At 33.0% G+C, this 18,672-nt stretch overlaps 1 protein-coding gene, 1 long non-coding RNA gene and 1 other non-coding gene across 3 annotated transcripts; 1 reads left to right on the top strand and 2 right to left on the bottom strand.

Moving 5' to 3' along the window:
• Nucleotides 1–8,793: 8,793 nt before the first annotated feature.
• LOC111908239 (uncharacterized) lies at nt 8,794–10,275 on the bottom strand. The gene is made up of 2 exons (XR_002855803.2): nt 9,905–10,275; nt 8,794–9,816 (listed from the first exon to the last, which is right to left on the bottom strand). It is a non-coding gene; the product is annotated as an uncharacterized LOC111908239 (long non-coding RNA).
• Nucleotides 10,250–10,322, top strand: TRNAE-CUC (transfer RNA glutamic acid (anticodon CUC)). The gene has a single exon. It is a non-coding gene; the product is annotated as a tRNA-Glu (tRNA).
• A 1,707-nt stretch (nt 10,323–12,029) lies between these two features.
• Nucleotides 12,030–13,896, bottom strand: LOC111908246 (membrane protein PM19L). The gene is made up of 4 exons (XM_023904078.3): nt 13,627–13,896; nt 13,221–13,398; nt 12,546–12,594; nt 12,030–12,445 (listed from the first exon to the last, which is right to left on the bottom strand). Exons 1-4 carry the CDS (start codon nt 13,760–13,762, stop codon nt 12,269–12,271), a joined length of 540 nt encoding a protein of 179 aa, XP_023759846.1. The 5' UTR covers nt 13,763–13,896; the 3' UTR covers nt 12,030–12,268.
• Nucleotides 13,897–18,672: the final 4,776 nt, after the last annotated feature.

Here is an 18,672-nt window from a genome sequence, read left to right as displayed (position 1 = left end):
TTTTACAGAATTATTACTCTAGCCAACTTAACGAGTTTTATGGTTAATTTGGTTAAATTTTTTGCAAAATCAGTCCTAAAATGTTCAAATTTAGTCCCTGAGGTTTGCAAAAAAATTACACCACATGGTTTTTTAACTTTATTTTTCGTTTTTTGTATACTTTATTTATTTTCGGTTTTTTTATAAATATATATATATATATATATATATATATATATATATATATATATATATATATATATATATATATATATATATACATTTTTATTTGCTTTTTCTAAATACTTTATTTATTTTCATTTTTTAACTTTGCTTTTCAACAATTTGAATTTTTTTTTTACCTTTGATACATTTTGTTTTCTATTTTATAGTGTATATATACAGTATATTAGAGTTTTTTTTAGTTTTTTTCATATTTCTTTATGTATTATATTTTAACTTTTTCATCTTTATATTTTTTTCTTATTTGTTTTTATTTTTTGTATTTCAAAACACGAATATATCATTGCAATGTAGATTCAACATGCAATGTTAGCTTGGATATCTTGGAAGAAAATAATTGGAGTCGGTTTAACGTATTCTACGACTTTCATTTAGATCGCTAAGTCTAAATCTTGCTCTATCGTAAATTCACTATTTACGTTTCCCGGTATCGTGTCGGTTCCGTCGCGAAGCTTCGACGGGTCATAACTTCTTCGTTATAACTCGGATTTCGGCGGTCTTTATATGTACGGAAACCTTGTAACATATACTACAACTTGGTTAAGATTATTTATTCTAAATAATAGTTTGCCGAAAAGTCATTTTCGACCCCTATTATCTCTAAATTGAATAGCCCGGATCTACGGGCGTTACAATTGTAGGTCTTAAGGCATTAAGATGTTGAGATTTTTTGTATTAAGCAATTAATGGACATGCAAAGTCATAAAGTTTGAAACTTTATGACTCTTAGTGGAATTTTGGCATTGGATCTGAAAGTTGGACGTGAGAGCTTAATGTATTAAGCTCTTGTTGAGAAATTAGGAAGCCTGAGTGTACGCCCTTCGTAACATGGAGTACGCAGCGCGTACGTGGTTAATCACCTTGACTGCGGTCAAAGCTCGAGTACCCTACGTACGAGCACTGAGCTGTAACACCCGGATTCCCAGGTATATTAATTATTCCTTTTATTTTTGGAGATTGAGAGGGGACTCGGCGAGTTGGTGTTTAGACTCGACGAGTATGGTCGCGGATTAGTATCCGGGTTCACAGCCGGACTCGGCGAGTTCATGAGTGGACTCGGCGAGTCCACGCTGTTTAATGAAACCCTAATTTCCTGGGTTTGGGACCTATTTAAAGGCCCTTAGGGCCGTCATTTGTGGCTACCAAACCCCAGAGAGAAACCCTAAGAGATCTAGAGCGTTTGTGAGGAAGGAGAGGCCATTATTGATCTTTTGTGGGTGTATTTGCAAGAAAGAGGTGACCAAGGCAAGAGGAGGCTGAAGGAGGTGCGATTTTGGTGACTTCAGAGTTCATATAGTTCATATTGAGGTATTTATTCGGACCTTCTTCAGTTTTGGTGATTCTTAGAGTTAGGGTTTTCTAACCCCTTTAGAAGATGGATAAGTGGATCAATTGGTCCCTTCTCGAGTCTATGCTTTGGATCTGGACCCAAAGAGGTCCAGAGACCTTAACCATTGGAGCTTTATGAGTTATTTTGGGATCCATGAGCTTAGGAGGTCATTTTTGGGGCTAAATCACCAAGTTAGACCATTTAGATGTTATATGAGTGTCAAGGTCTGAACTTTACGTGATTATCATGCTTGGGAAGGTCAGATCTATGGATTAAAGGAACAGATCTGACCTCAGGAGGTCTATGGAGTTTGTGCATGGCATGAACTCGCCGAGTCCGAAGATCAGACTCGGCGAGTAGAGTGGGGGTTTCCCATAAATCACTCAATGAGTAGACTTGTCGAGTTGGGGAAATAGCTCGGTGAGTCAGGGAGAGTTAGGTGACTGAAGTTCAAGGCGGAACTCGCCGAGTTGTTCTTGAAACTCGGCGAGTTGAGTCGGGGTGGCCCCGCGATTCATGCCAGGTGTGACTCGTCGAGTAAGGGGAGGGACTCGACGTGCCAAGAGGGACTAAGAGAGTCAGTAGACACGTGTAGACTCGCCGAGTCGCCCAAGTGCACTCGACGAGTCGGGTCAAGTTTGACCGTTGACTTTTGTTGACTTTTAGGGTTTGGTCAACAATGTGGCCTTTGAGCTGATAGAGGGGTAAAATGGTCTTTCACCTAGAGAGGGTTGAGTCTAGTCTCGAGAGTTATATTTATGAGAATATTTACCTTGTGTGATTAGGCGGAGGCTAGATCATATTTCTACCGAGTCAGAGATATACCGAGACATCTGAGGTGAGTCTTTTCACTATACTTTACCTAGTGTGGTAACAGAGTTACGTGACAGAGTATTCTAGAGTTATATGCTAGTGTACTTGTATGATATTACGTGTTGTGATTGATTGTGATATGTGATATGCATGATTCAGAGTTTACAGAGTTAGGACCAGTGGGTCCACAGAGTTATAGGACCAAGAGGGTCCCACAGAGATATTCGACCAGAGGGTCAACAGAGTTACAGCCTTGAGTGGCTGATATGTGTTTATGTGGTATTGTGGGGAACTCACTAAGCATTTATGCTTACAGTGTTATGTGTGGTGTTTCAGGTACCAGTGATGATCGCGGGAAGGCGTCGACATGACTCGTACACATGCACACTGGAGTTTATATGTTTTGATCTTGGGGGTTTTGTATTGAGATAGTGATGATACAATATTTTAAAATGTGGATGTAAATGAAAATACATGGTTTTTAAAATGCGAAAAAAATTGTTTGAACTTTTACGGTGTTACATGAGCTAACTCGACTGGGTTGACTCAATTGACTTGTTGATTTTGACCAGTTTTGACCAAGGGTATTTTGAGGAAAATATTATTAATGGGAGATATTTGGATATTTAGGATTTGGGTTGAGCCGAATGTTGGAGCGGAGAATTATTCAAACTACATTCAGACTGTGAGGTGAGTTTTCTTCACTGTACTTTTTAGTAAATAGGTTGTTTTGAAAATTTTAAATTGATTGTAATTTTTGAGACCATACATCACCACCCACAACGGGGAATAGGGACCAGGGATTTATTTTCATCTTTTAATATGAAAATTTTTACGTAAAAAAAACTCTAATTTTCAATTTTACCAGCATAAGTTTAAAGATTTTACAACATATAAAATTATTCATAAATTGCATAAAAAAATATAAACAAATTTCCTACCAAATTTAAATAAAAACATCAAAAATCAAGTAGAAAAAATTATCAGTGTGATATTAAGATGTAAAATAGATAAACAAAATAGAAAAAAATATACACGAGTTTAAATTAGATTATATATATATATATATATATATATATATATATATATATATATATATATATATATATATATATATATATATATATATATTCAACCTAATAGTTACTAATGAGTTAGATTATTTGGATCAAATTTTATATATTTTAAATTGTACTATAACTATATATGTTTTGTATTATTTTTATATATTAATATATATCGGGGGCAGGTCCAGGATCGGGGATTAGGGGTATCCCCATCATCATCCTCACTTTTTTATTTGGAGATTTCCGACACCATACCCAGTCAACTTAGGAGTCCCCAGTCAAAACAGGTGCAGAATTTGGGTTCCCCATCGGATATGAGGTTTTTTGACATGCCTACTCAAAAAGAATTTTTGGATTTTTCCATTTATTTTGCATTTTAAAATTATTTTTAGATTTGGTCTCACGATCTCACAAAATTAGAATGGTCTCAAATGAACCTGAACACACACACACACACACACACACATATATATATATATATATATATATATATATATATATATATATATATATATATATGTTCAGGTTCATTTGAGACCATTCTAATTTTGTGAGATCGTGAGACCAAATCTAAAAATAATTTTAAAATGCAAAATAAATGGAAAAATCCAAAAATTCTTTTTTGAAATATTATTTTCGGAACTTGAATTAACTAAAAAAAATCCCGTTTTTTTTTTTAAAAATACATGAAATATTCTAATAGAATATTACACTGACATATTCTAAAAAATAATTTTAAAATGCAAAATAAATGGAAAAATCTAAAGATTTTTTTTAAAATATTATTTTCGAAACTTGAATTAACTAAAAAAGAACAAAAAAAAATCTCGTTTTTTTTTTGAAAAATACGTGAAATATATTCTAGTAGAATATTACTTTGTACATATTCTAAAAAATAATTTTAAAATGCAAAATAAATGGAAAAATCCAAAAATTCTTTTTTTAAATATTTTTTTCGGAACTTGAATTAACTAAAAAAAAATAAAAAATAAATAAATAAATACGTCTCACGGTTTCACAAAATTAGGTCGTCTCACATGAACCTAACTCTCTCTCTCTCTCTGTATATATATATATATATATATATATATATATATATATATATATATATATATATATATATATATATATAGGGAGAGGTTTAAATAAGAACCAAAAAAGATTAAGAACTCTAAGAACCTCCATTTTATACTTATTAAACATATGAATGCTTATTAAACATTTAAAAATTATTTTTTTCTTGTCTTTTTTTATAAGAAAATGACAAATTCATAATTTTACAGTTTAATATTTTCATTCGCATTGTAACACAATATATATATATATATATATATATATATATATATATATATATATATATATATATATATATATATATTACATAATTTTATATAGTCCATTTACAGTCTAATACACACAATTCACAACTTAATACAATTAATTTTACAATAATTCAAAATTTCAAAGAAGTAAAACACAAATTCTACTATCACCAACCACTACAACACACTGTCACCAAACACTTGTGTTACCGTTGTAACCATCATTTTCTTCTAAATCCGATCTGTATACAAAATCATGTATTAACAACTTAAATAGTATATTCACAGTTTAATAAACTTATTAATTCACTAATTTAGAGTTTAATGCAAAACAATTATAAAAACTGTTACATTCTTACATATTTATATAAGAAAATTAATACAACCATTCATACATAAATAATTTATATTTTAACGAAAAAAATAAATAAAAAGTTCACAACTTAATACAATCAATTCACAGTTTAATACAATCAGTTTACAGTTTAATACACAAAATTCATAAATTAATACAATAAATTTACAGTTTAATATACAAAAATGTTATATTTTAACTTAAAACCTATATGTATACCTTTAAATATGAAGGCTAGTGTTTCTTTTAAAATTTAATATAGTTTATATTTTATACAATTTATTTAAATTTAGAGGAAATCATATATGTGTATAATGATTCTTTTTTGTAAACATAATTTTTTAAAAAAAAAAATCATAGCTTAATATAGTTAATTCACAGTTTAATACTGTGAATTCACAATTTAATATACAAAATTCACCATTTAATATAATAAATTCACAGTTTAATACAAAAAATTCATAACTTAATACAGTCAATTGTCTCTTTAAAAAAAACTTAATACAATCATTTCATAACTTAATACATAAAACTAGTAGTTTAATACAATAAATTCACAGTGTAATACAATTTAATACACAAAACTTATATATTTATAACCATATTCTCAACTTAAAACTTATATTTATACATTCATATCTAGAGACATTTGTGTATATTAAAATGTGAATTTATTATATTAAGTTCTGAATAAAATTCACAGATTAATACACTAATTTCACAACTCATTTACACATAAAATTTAGATTTGGATAAAAAAAATCAGAATTTACAGTTTGATGAAACATTTCAGATACTAATTCATAGCTTAATTCCATGTTTCAAACACTAAAATGCACAACTTATTGCCAAAAAAAAAAAAAAAAAAAAAAAAAAAAAAAAAAAATGAAAAGAAAAACAAAAACAAAATCCATAACATAATACACGCTTCAGACACTAATTCAAAGCTTAAAACAAAATTTTAAACACTTATTCAAATCTTAAAAACTTACATATCTCGTTGAGGCATTTCATCAAACACTTTGTGTACACAACATACATCAGATCCATAATCACCATAAACACATCAGATCTGACAAAATATATCAAAGTCTCATCATCTTCAATGTATGGCAATGTTATTTGGTTCTTTGGTGATGTTTGACGGTGGTGTTTTGGCGGTAAGAACAGATCCATCTTGAGAGAAAAACATCAAACATTTTTCATGTTATCTGAAATGAAGAACACAAAATCAGGTATGTGACTTGAAGAACATGAAAGCATATCTCTCTAATACTCTTTCAATATCACCAGAGCTCGTGGATTTGGATGTTATTGGTGGCAGAAATCATAGATTTGGACCGGACTCATAGATCTGGACGCCAGTAGCGGTGGAAATCATAGATCTGAACTTAAGGTTGCATATCTGGAAGACAAAACAATAGATCTAGAGTTTTTGACTCCATATCTGAGATCAGTGGAGTCCGAAGGTAGATCTGAAGCGAAAACCATTGGCTACTCGACATTCCGACGACGAAATGCGGTAGAATACAACGGCGGTAGGTGGCAGGAATCATAGATCTGGACCGGAGCTCGTAGATCTGGATGTTGTTAGTGGCGGAAATCACAAATTTGAACTTCAACTTACATATCTGGATGACAGATCTGGTGGTTAACGAAGAAAAACGTCGATCTGGTGGTCACAGTTCCAGTAGATCAGTGGAGTTTTTACTCCAGATCTGAGATTAGTGGAGTCTAAAGGTGGACTTGAAGCGAAAAACATTGGTTACTCATCATTCAGACGCCGGAAAGCATTTGATGACGGCGGCGGTAAGCGATGACGGTAGGCGGCAGGTGGCGTAGGTAGATGGCAAAGGTGGTTTTGGGTTTTGTGTTCTTGAGAGAGTTTGAGAGGTTTTAGGAAAGTTTTTTGTAAAAAATGTTTGAAAGTGTTAGAAATATTGTTGGATAGTAGACAAAAAGAAACTAAAATTAAATGGTTCTTAGGGTTCTTAACTTTTGGGGGTTCTCATTTGAACTTTTACCTATATATATATATATATATATATATATATATATATATATATATATATATATATATATATATATATATATATATATATATATATATATATAAAATAGATTTAGGTCGGGTTAGGTTGGATAAAAACGGGCTTAGGTCAGCACCTCCAACCCTTAACCTAACACCAATCTCATATTCGTAATGGACCAAATTTGGTTCCAACTTCCAATCTCATATTAACCTAGCATTATTGATATCATTTTGTTTTGAGTACATTATACAAATATCATTTTGTTTTGAGTAAATTATACGAATTGGTCATGTGGTTTGGGGTTATTTGCGTATTCAGTCCAAAGTCTTTTTTAACTCGTCCGTTCCTTAAACTTTCTTATGTTGCGTGTTCCTACCCTACCAAACATAAAAAGACTCTCTTAGCCTTGTTTATTTTTTTGAACATTTTTATAATTTATTTTTGTTATTATAATCTTTTTTAAACTAAATTAAGCCCACCACTAATACCCTTTAATCTTTATACCCACTAGGTCAAACAGTCAAACAATTGGTATTTGTTGACCCCAACTTCATCATCTTCGTCTCTGGCAGCCACCACTAGAATTAAACTGGAACTGTAATTAGCCCTAACTTGAAACTAAAATTAAGACCTAACCTAAAACCTGAAACCTAGAATTATAAGCTCTAACATGAACTAAAGTTAAAATCGTCCCTGAGTGCGAAGATGGGTTAGAGATACACACTTAAGTTATCCCTGGGTGCGACAATGGAAAGTGCGTTCGAAGGAGGCAGAGTGGTAATCCAATCTGGTGGAAGAGTGAAGATCCCGATGATCTGGCGACAAGTGTAGATATGGCAGTCAATCAATGAAGGAGATGGTGGTGGAGCAAAACCAAAAAAGATGAAGAGACGGGGAGTGACACTAGAGAAGAGAAAAACTAGTGAGTATGATCGTTGATGATCTGGTTGTCGTAGAGAGAGAGAGAGAGGGGCCATATTTTATTTCTTTATTTTAATTTATAAATAATAACAAAAATAAGATGTTCAAAAGGACTTCATAAGGGTGTTATAGTTTTTTTTCATATTTTTCGGGAACGGAAATGCAACAAAACCAAAACATAAAGATGGATTGAGTGAAAAAAAAGCTAATGACCAAACGTGTAATTTTGACCAAACCATAGAGATGATTTCAATAATTTACTCAAAGTTTTATGATCAAAAAGAATTTTTGTTTATTGTTTTTTGAGGTATCAGGAGCTACAAGATCAATATTGTTCATATCCATTACCTAAAGAACAAGAAAGATAGTTTTTAAGATTTTTTTCAACCGATACACCATCTATGCTTAGTGAATAACCTCAAGGCAACATAGTTTCACACATAATCTATGATGCTACTTGTACAAATTTTAATTCACAACCTATCACTAAGTTTCATAATTCTCTAGAGTGTAGCATATATGATTGTAATCAATTTACAATGTTAAGCATCACTACTATACTATTGGGCTGATTATGTTAAATTGGAGGTATAAATTATTAGGTTGGATGGTATGGGTTTTACTACGTGGTATGAGAAAACACCACACGAGGCTGCTTGCTTGCCGTGGTGTGGCGTTGCCCTTCTAACGGGTTGTAATGCAAGGTGTGAATTGTTTTTGACTATTAGACTTGATCATTTGTGTATTTTTTTTTAACTTAGTACTGTATCTATACATACTAACAAATTTTTACCATTTTACACACACCTCTTATACACCATTCTTTTTCTTACATCTCAAATAACTTTTTCATTTCTCAAAAATATGGAAGAAAACTCGAAATAACCAAAACGCAAGTATACCACCACCAAAGTAAACTTTACGATTCGATAAATACGATCAAAGTTTCAAGAATTCCCCGAACTTCAAGGACCTTCGCGAAACCTATTTCAACGACCACAATCCGATCAACAACCATCATTTCAACAAAACCCATACTATCAACCACAAATTCAACAACCACATTTTCATCAAGAGCCCTTTCAATCAAATCCATCAACTGATATATTTTTCTTTCAAATCAGTTTTGGCATTTTGGGATTAATTTTTTCACAATGAAAGAGAATTCCACACATGTTTACATGCAAAGATCTCTTAAATGACGACGTTTTTGAGGTTCTCTCGGCCACCATGATTTTCACCACCTACTAAAATCACAAACATGGCTATTTACGCTGAGTCTCTAATTTTTGCTTAAATCTTAGAAAATGGTTAATGCGATTAGTGTGATTTGTCTTTCCTCTTCTTTTAATTAACATAATTCGTGTGATATTAGTCCCCATTGAAAAGCCAAAACAAAATTAGTATTATGAGAACCCTTGATTGATACAACACATTAAAATGCAACAATCTACGACCTTCTTATGACCAAAATTTTGGACTTCACTAGGTTGACTCTATTTCACAAAAGCACATAAGTTACCGATGAACACAACAACTTCACGGTGATTCAAAAGAACAAGAATCTTAAATTCTTTGAAGCATAATCCAATATAGCATATAACTTTCTAGAAAAAAGAAATTAACCATTTTTATGGATTCAATTAGAATGGGTTTGCAAACAACAAAGAAATTGACCATTTTTATGAAAGATATGGAGCTAAGGGTCACCCGATGATTCATCTCTAGCAGTATCCATGGCAGATTATTTCGCCTGCTTAGATGATGACATCAGTAAATTAATCCTAATCCAAATGGTAGTTATCATATGCAAACTTTTAAGATGTGATTAGTAAAATTACCTTTCAAGTTTCAAGACAAAAGAATTCTTTACGTTTACCAGTTACCATGATCTTGGTAAACTGGAGTGTGCTTACATGGTAAAGCTGGACCTCTTGAATGGAGATAGAAGCAATACATACTTTGTGGGACTTTCAATCGATCCAGATAAATTCATCTTCTTGTAGTTATGGGTAGCGTAGAATTTGATCAGAAGCAATGGCTTCAAAACAGAAACAAGAATTGAGATAATGACTGTTAGAACAGAGGATATGAAGAACTCCAATATAACCTAGCGAGTATTCATCTAATCCTATTACTAATGTAACTATTATTACAAATATTTAAGTATCTGAAACAAAGACAAATCCGTTGTAGTCTAGTTGGTTAGGATACTCGGCTCTCACCCGAGAGACCCGGGTTCAAGTCCCGGCAACGGAATTTTTTTTCTCAATAATATTGATTATGCTATTTAATCAAATTATTCATCATTATTACCTCAATGACTATTTATTTATAATTATTATTATTATTTTTTAAATCTCATAACCTCGCTTTTAGAAGCTAATTTATAGGTAGTCTTTTCTCCTTATGTTTTCCCAATTTATGTCTTCCGCAATTCCCGTTTTCGAAAACGCTTCTTTTAAATTCAGCAATTAATATTTGTATTCTCTTCAAACATTAAGAAGAATATGCATACAGCTAGAGTTTATTGAAAGGCATGTCATCACGATAAATAAGATGTAGTACATGAACCAATACACATAAATGCATTTGAAGTTGGGCTTGCTAATACTAGCATGATATGCTAAATAGAAGATTGAAGTTACGAGGCGTACATACTATGCCACTAGCCTTGCCATGTGTGGACAATTGGACATGGAGTAAATTATAGAGTAAATTACAAATATGGTCGATAAGAATTACGGTTTTAGTCTTTTTTTTTTTTTTTTTTTTTTGTAATTTTCTCAAAATCATTTCTAACTTTGGTTTTTATTTGCTATTGTCCCAATTCAAATTAAAAAAAAAAAAAAAAAAAAAAAAAAGAATTTGTACAACAGTCTGCAATTAGTAAAATCTAGGGCTAAGCATGGGTCGGTTTCAACCTAAAACCAAACCCAAAACCGACCTATCGGTTTTTAGAAATTTAGAACCCAACCCAACCCAAAACCGACGGGTTCGGTTTCTTGGTTTTTTGGTTCTTTTGGGTTCGGTTTTGGGTTTAAACCCAAACCCAATAAAAATCCCAAGTAATTATTTGAAAGATGATAATCCTTTTATAGAAGTAAGGATGATTGATTTTTGATACAAGGGGCGATGTGGGAATGAAGTTAGAATCAACATGTTTTATATAAGAGATGATATGGAGGTTAGTTTGAACACCTGAACGATGTGGTATAGTTTTTAAAGGAGAGCCAAAATAAATAAAACAACACCTGGACGATGTGGGATAGTTTTTAAAGGACAGCCAAAATAAATAAAACAAATGAAATGTAGGCAATAAGTTTCAAACTACTTGGGACAAGTAGAAGAACGTTGCAGCGCCTTAACCGCTACACCAAGTTTGTTTTTTTGCTTAGAAGCCAACGAAAACAAATATATACATATATAAATCGCAAAATATATATATTTCATAAAATTCGGTTTGGGTCGGTTTTTCTCGGTTTTTGTATTTTATAAAACCGAAACCGACCCAATATTTCGGTTTTTCAAAAAATCAAACCCAAACCGTCGGTTTCTATTACGGTTTCCGTTTTGTTGGTTTTTCGGTTTCCGGGTTTGGTTTTGCTCACCCCTAGTAAAATCAGTAATTAGTAAAAACTTTGGTTTTAGTTTTTTTTTTCTTTGAATATTTTTTTTTCTACCTCAATGTATCTAAATCATGGATCCACCAATGTTACAGAGAAGGTATGGAATATTTTTTTTTTGTTTTCGTATGCCCTTTAGTAGTTCAAGTGCATGAAACTTTGCACGTTAAGCTTGAGAGTAAGAAACTAAAGTTCGTGTACGATTTTCTTATATATTCTGATGTTCTTGTCATCAAATCTTTTAATAAATAATCCAATATTTTTTTGTCCACTTGACGATGATCTGGATGACCCTATATAAAATACCATTCAGGGTTTTCAGAATATATGGGTCAGGAACTTGATTTTGAATTATTTTTTGATTTAGTTTTAAAAATCTTCTTCAACCCACAATAACCTTCAAATACTCTCAACTTCATTTGCAGAGATCTAGAAATTTCTTACTTTTTCAACATGCTATACTTCCTTATAAACAATTATATATTCTAGTGACATTGAAAACACAAAATTACACGTGGTATTCCATCAAACTACGAGTGAGTTTTGTGGTTTAAAGTGCGTATGATATGAAACCTTGTATCAGTCCAAAGTGGAGGTGCTGGGATGCGACTGGGTGGGTGCACGGTGGATGATGGTGTCGTCCCTGTGGCTAAGATAATCAGGTCCGTATCTTCGGTTAAATAATCCAGCATGCAGAAGCATGAGATATAACATCTGACTGAATGTGGATATGGTGATGAACAATTCCAGTGTTTGCTGCATTTTGAAATTAATTGTCGCATATATAAAGAAAAGAAAGATGTTATTAATTTAGACATTGAATTGTATGAAGAAAGAAAGTTGTAGTATTACTTACCAAGCGTTTCCCTCTTCGTCCTCCAATTTTGATCTCCTTCCAAGCAAAACTATGTTCCAAAAAACCCATGTTAGTACATTTATGAAACAATTAAAAAAAAAAAGGGAAAATGACTTAAAAGTCCAACAAAGTTTCCAAACCATTCAAAAAATCTCAATCATGTTTTGTTTGTTCAAAAAAACCTAACGAACTTAACTTTTTGTCTAAAAAGTCTAACAAAGTTCCAAACCGTTCAAAAAATCTCAATTTTGTTTTGTTTAAGTTCATTGGGTTTTTTTTAAACAGTCAAAATATGATCAGAGTTTTTTAAACGTTTTGGAAAGTTTGTTGGTCTAACAAGTCATTTTCCCGATACGGTAATAAGTCACGTCATCTATTTCTCTTATTTTCCCGATACGGTAATAAGTCACGTCATCTATTTCTCTTATTTGATTTTCAGGAAAACGTAACTTAGTTGGGCTTTTTAGACAAAATGTTAAGTTATTGGGTTTTTTTGGCAGACAAAACATGATTGGAGTTTTTTGAACAGTTTGGAAACTTCATTGGGCTTTTAAGTCATTTTCCCTTTAAAAAAAAAAAAAAAAAAAAAAAAAAAACCAACTTTTATAGTCTATAGAACAAGAAAATTGAGAGTACTTCTGTTTCATGTAAATATGATTGTTTTATTTCAAGTACCCGAAAGCAATGGAAGTAATAGCCCAAGCTAAAAATGCGGAAGATGAAGCACTTGCTAAACTGGCACTACGCCATGCTCGGTGATGCATGAACCCGATAACCACCGAGCACATTCCTGTTGCACCTCCAAGCAATCCAAACTCTAACATGTATGTTGTCGATGTGTTCCCTCCTAAGTCTACATCACATTAATCATCATGATATAATACTTTATATACCTATTGGGAACAAAAATTGAGAAGTTTTATGAGTAAAGAAAAAGAAAAACAGAGTATATATGTGATCATCTTAAACAATTAAATTATCCATCGCTAGGGTTATAACTTGAAACATATATAGTCTACAAGTAAATGATAGTAGTTCATACACAACAAATTTATGTAATTAAGGATACAAATTAACTTACGAGGATGATTCTGTTGGCCGTCGATGTACTTGTCGAGAGACCATGCGGCAAGGCCGATGACGATTATGTAGACTACAAAATTGGCTGCCAACATTGGCACCATTAAACCTCTACCAATCTTTCCCACCACTTCCATCGATCGATATCCTGATCTTCTCTTCAACGTCTGTCGGAGAGAGAGAGAGAGAGAGAGAGAGAGAGAGAGAGAGAGAGAGAGAGTATATGAGTGTGTTTGACGTCAAAGGGAAAGAGGCTTGGGATACACCTAAACAGCTAAACTACGTGGTAGATTAATAAGTACTCCACCAGACAGATGTTTGTTGAATAGGGTATGGTCTATACGTACTCATGAAATTGCAAATCATAAAGCATAGCTTACAACTTGGTTGTTTCTTTAGAAATATATAGAATTATGTAGAAAACACCAAAAAGGGATTTCCCTATTCCCTAGACTTTATTCTTTTGCATTGGGTCCCAGTCATGTCACTTAGGCATAATCGATGGAATCCATGTCATAAACATTTCCTAGGAACCCAAAGTTAAATTGTCAACAAAAAGAAGGGTAATTGCATGCATAGGTGTTACGATATCAGTGGTGACAGTATCCCTTGATTCTAGGCTTTGTTAGGCCATCGGGTATGGTACACATTTTGGCGTGTAATGGCCGATGTGGCAGGGATGTTCATGTGTAAACACTGTCCCATAGTGGTGTAAGTGTTATGTGGATCGACTATAGTCACGGATTGTCACAGCCAATCGAAATCTTCCCACATGGTAAAAAAATGCATCCGTCAGGGGTGGACGCAAGAATAGATAGTAGGTGTTACGGAGGTTGAAATAGATGTTGCTGAAGAAGAAAAAATAGGTAAAAAAATCGAAATTTTTTCCACCGCAGACAGAAAAAGTAAGTGCTGCTAGTGCTACACCGGGACACCTACTAAAACCACCCCTAACATCCGTTGAATGCATTTTATGTATAAAAATTTACTTTTCAAATTTAAAATAAACACTTAAATTCTAAATACCAACAATTGTATAACAATTTCACACCTCAAATCTCTTTCAGTTTCTCATCTCTTCTTGAAATTATCGATCCAAATCAAAATACATCATCCATTTCAAACATCTCAACAACCCCAAAACACTCCAAATGATTTGTATCAACATTTTAACTACATGCAAATGATAACATCCTCAATCCAACAACAACATCTATTTACCAACATTCAATATCAACCAAACTATTACCAACAACAAATACTACAACAATTCAACCCCAATTCAAGATTTTCAACAATTTCAACCACAAACTCAGGGACGGTCCAAATGTTTTTCATGCCCAGGACGGAAAAATCTTGATAATGTCCCATTTTAATACCATACAAATACATTAAACCCATAAATGCATAATGAAATATTGCAGCATAACTTGTTTTTATTCAAATCTCATATTTATAATTTATCCAAGAGTAAATTACACGATGCGTCCCTCCTCCAAGTGTCAAATTACGTGTTTAGTCCCTATTTTTAAAAATTAACTTGGACCGTCCCTGTAATATTTTTTTTCTCACTCGGATAGTCCTTGACGAATATAAAATGACTATTTTACCCTTTCTCATTTATTTTTTTACTTATCATTTGTTTTACAATTTATTAAAAATAATTAAAGAAATAATCCACCATTCCGGTCTCCTTCCTCTTCCACCACCGCCACCCACCCACCTTCTTGTTTACTCCATCTTCACTATCTTGAAACTTGTATCCAAACCCAAACTAAAATCAATAGTTTTTTCACACAATCCAAAAATCAAAATACAACACATCAAAAGGTTCTTAAAGAAATCGAGAAGTACAAAATTGCAAAATCAAACAGGTACCTCCTGAAACCACCACCGGACCCTCCTGCAGTCACCACCGACAACTTTTGCAACCCCCAAATCTGATTCTAGAACCATATTTTGAAACGTAACCAGAATTTAAAACTCAAACCCAAATGAAATCAACACCGATTTTTTGAAATCTGAAACCAAAACAACCCAAAATCCGAAACCATAACTAACACCAAATCTGTAAAAGAAGTTGGGGATGAAGGGAAATCAAAGAAGTTGGGGAATGAAACTTCAAATCTAGAAATCTTGAATCTAAATCTGGAAGTCAAGAGTGTTGAGAAGCTTCAAAAATGATTTCTGAAATGAGTTTGTTGGAAAATCTTGATGTTACGGTTCTTAATGCAATCCAGATCTATGGCGGCGGTTTCCAGAGTATATGGTGGTGGTTTCTTGCAGAGATGGTGGCGGTTTCTAACGGGTTCACATAGATGAGAGAAGAGAGAAAGGGGGAGACAGTGGATGGGGGTAGAGAGAAGGACGATGGTGACTGCTTCCAAGGGGAACTTTCTTCAGATCTTCTTTTCTTTTCCCAGTGGTGGTTTCCGGTGATGTTCTTGACATGAGAGAGACGACTTATGAGGGTGGGGACATTTCTTTTAGGTGGAGAAAACGAAGCCACCTCCGACAACCACCACCTGGAGTGTAGATTTACGAACAGGGGGCGATGGCAGCTCCATCTCCCTCTCTCTTGCGTTCTCTTTCTCTCTCTCTCTCTCTCTCTCTCTCTCTCTCTCCATATTGCGTCATCCATGTCGACGTTTTTTTTAGAGAAAATATGGTGGTGGTCGATGGTGGTGTGCGGTGGTCCGATGGTATTTTGCAGTGGCCGGAGGTAGAATATGAACCAAAGAAGATAATTGAAGGATGTGGATATGAGTGGGGTTAGGGTAGGGGGAAAATGACTCTTGAGGGTAATTAACTTTTGCGTTTGTACTCATTTGGTCCATTTTCTTTTTTTTGTATTCAATATACCATCGAACTTGTTGTTGGTGCTTACCATAGCCCTTTTGACCGGCTTTTGACCTGTGATAGCCGGTCAAAGGGTTATGGTGAACACAGACAACAAGTTCGATGGTATATTGAGTACAAAAAAAAGAAAAGGGACCAAATGAGAACAAACGTAACAGTTGGTTACCCTCCTGATTCATTTTCCCTTTACTCATTTACAACAAATCTCACATCATCTCCTACTGATATTAATGACTTTTATGAGATTCATTCTTGCTTCTCTTCAAAACATAACCTACGAAAGGACATTATTCATACATGTACAACTTTGTAATGCACTTGAATATTTATTAGGAGAATCTTGACTAAGCAGGCGCATTTCATGACTACATTTACATTTCCAATCAAATGATTTATCGTATCATGGATTCTAGACAAGTATACAAACGAGTGGAATCACAAGTGCTATGATTTTTGAGTTTACTTAGCTTTAAGATCGAACTCATGGGATAAGATACAACATCAATATGTACAATATTATGGTGTATTGTACATATTGATGTTGTATCTTATCCCATGAGTTCGATCTTAAAGCTAAGTAAACTCAAAAATCATAGCACTTGTGATTCCACTCGTTTGTAGACTTGTCTAAAATCCATGATACGATAAATCATTTGATTGGAAATGTAAATGTAGTCATGAAATGCGCCTGCTTAGTCAAGATTCCCCTAATAAATATTCAACTGCATTACAAAGTTGTACATGTATGAATAATGTCATTTCGTAGGTTATGTTTTGAAAAGAAGCAAGAATGAATCTCATAAAAGTCATTAATATCAGTAGGAGATGATGTGGGATATGTTGTAAATGAGTAAAGGGAAAATGAATCAGGAGGGTAACCAACTGTTGCGTTTGTTCTCATTTGGTCCCTTTTCTTTTTTTGTACTCAATATACCATCGAACTTGTTGTCTGTGTTCACCATAACCCTTTGACCGGCTATCACAGGTCAAAAGCCGGTCAAAAGGGCTATGGTAAACACCAACAACAAGTTCGATGGTATACTGAATACAAAAAAAAGAAAAGGAACCAAATGAGTACAAACGCAAAAGTTAATTACCCTCAAGAGTCATTTTCCCTAGGGTAGGAGATAAGTTTTTGTGGTGGTGGGGTCCAATTTTTGTTTTTCTTTATTTTTTATTATTCTTTTAAATTGTTAATAACAAATAAATAAAAAAATATATATCAAAAATGATACGGAAAGGGTAAAATATACATTTTATGTTCATTAGGGACTATCCGAGTGAGAAAAAAATATTATAGGGACGGTTCGAGTTAAGTTTAAAAATAAGGACTAAACGTGCAATTTGACACTTGGATGAGGGATGAATCGTGTAATTTACCCTTTATCTAAACTAACGTATACAAACTCCAAATAAAACAATGTGCATGTACATTATTTGAATAAAAAAACATCCTGTATCCTATCAAAATTGATAGTTGTGAATACTCATTTTCTCTCTCAAACACTTTCAATTCCTAAAAGCTATAGGAGATTCAACTTTTGTCTCAAACACTCTTAATCCTAATGGGATCCTAAAAATTTAATCTTAATAGATAACAACTTACAAGACAAACAAATGAACACCGAAAGCAACTACATTTTAAAGAATAATTTTGTGGATACTAACAAAATAATCCAAAAAAAAAAAATTATAGACCAATAATGCTAAAAAAACAGCTCCAACATCAATGAAATTGTCAAAAAAGTTTGAGCAATAGTAAAAACTAAGTACTAAAAATAATAAGAACTAACAAGATTACAAGATGTAATTTATAGAGACTTAATCAAAATAAACTAGAAAGATAAAAAATCAATTATCTACGAGGTGTCCAATAAGAAAGATTTGAAGAACGTCAACTTTGAAAATAAAGGACAAATTAGACATTTGGGCAAAAAAAGATGAAAGACCACCACAGGTTCTAAGACTATAGGCAAATTCGTCATTCAAGCCAAAAGCCAAAAAAGGCCCAAGTGCAGAACAATACTTGAATACTTCCGGTAAAACACCCACATAACTATTAGAAGGAGGCGACACAAACAAAAAGACTTGAATATTCCAATCACAAGAAATCAAAAAAAACATTCATTAGCTCTCGAATTAGAAAATTTTCAATGTTCTCTCGAGTCAGAAAGACACAGAAAAGTTT

The sequence above is a fragment of the Lactuca sativa genome, chromosome 2 (assembly GCF_002870075.4).
Source record: "Lactuca sativa cultivar Salinas chromosome 2, Lsat_Salinas_v11, whole genome shotgun sequence".
Classification (NCBI taxonomy): Eukaryota; Viridiplantae; Streptophyta; class Magnoliopsida; order Asterales; family Asteraceae; genus Lactuca; species Lactuca sativa.
Note: the sequence above shows the minus strand (reverse complement) of the source record. Positions and strands in the feature narration are given on the sequence as shown.

Bases quoted from the DNA above. Each gene is read 5' to 3' on its own strand.
- LOC111908246 (XM_023904078.3), bottom strand. From the start codon at position 13,762: ATGGAAGTGGTGGGAAAGATTGGTAGAGGTTTAATGGTGCCAATGTTG. The intron at 13,399-13,626 runs GTAAGTTAATTT...AATGTGATGTAG, and splicing joins CGGCCAACAGAATCATCCTC to ACTTAGGAGGGAACACATCG. The intron at 12,595-13,220 runs GTACTTGAAATA...TTTGGAACATAG, and splicing joins ATTACTTCCATTGCTTTCGG to TTTTGCTTGGAAGGAGATCA.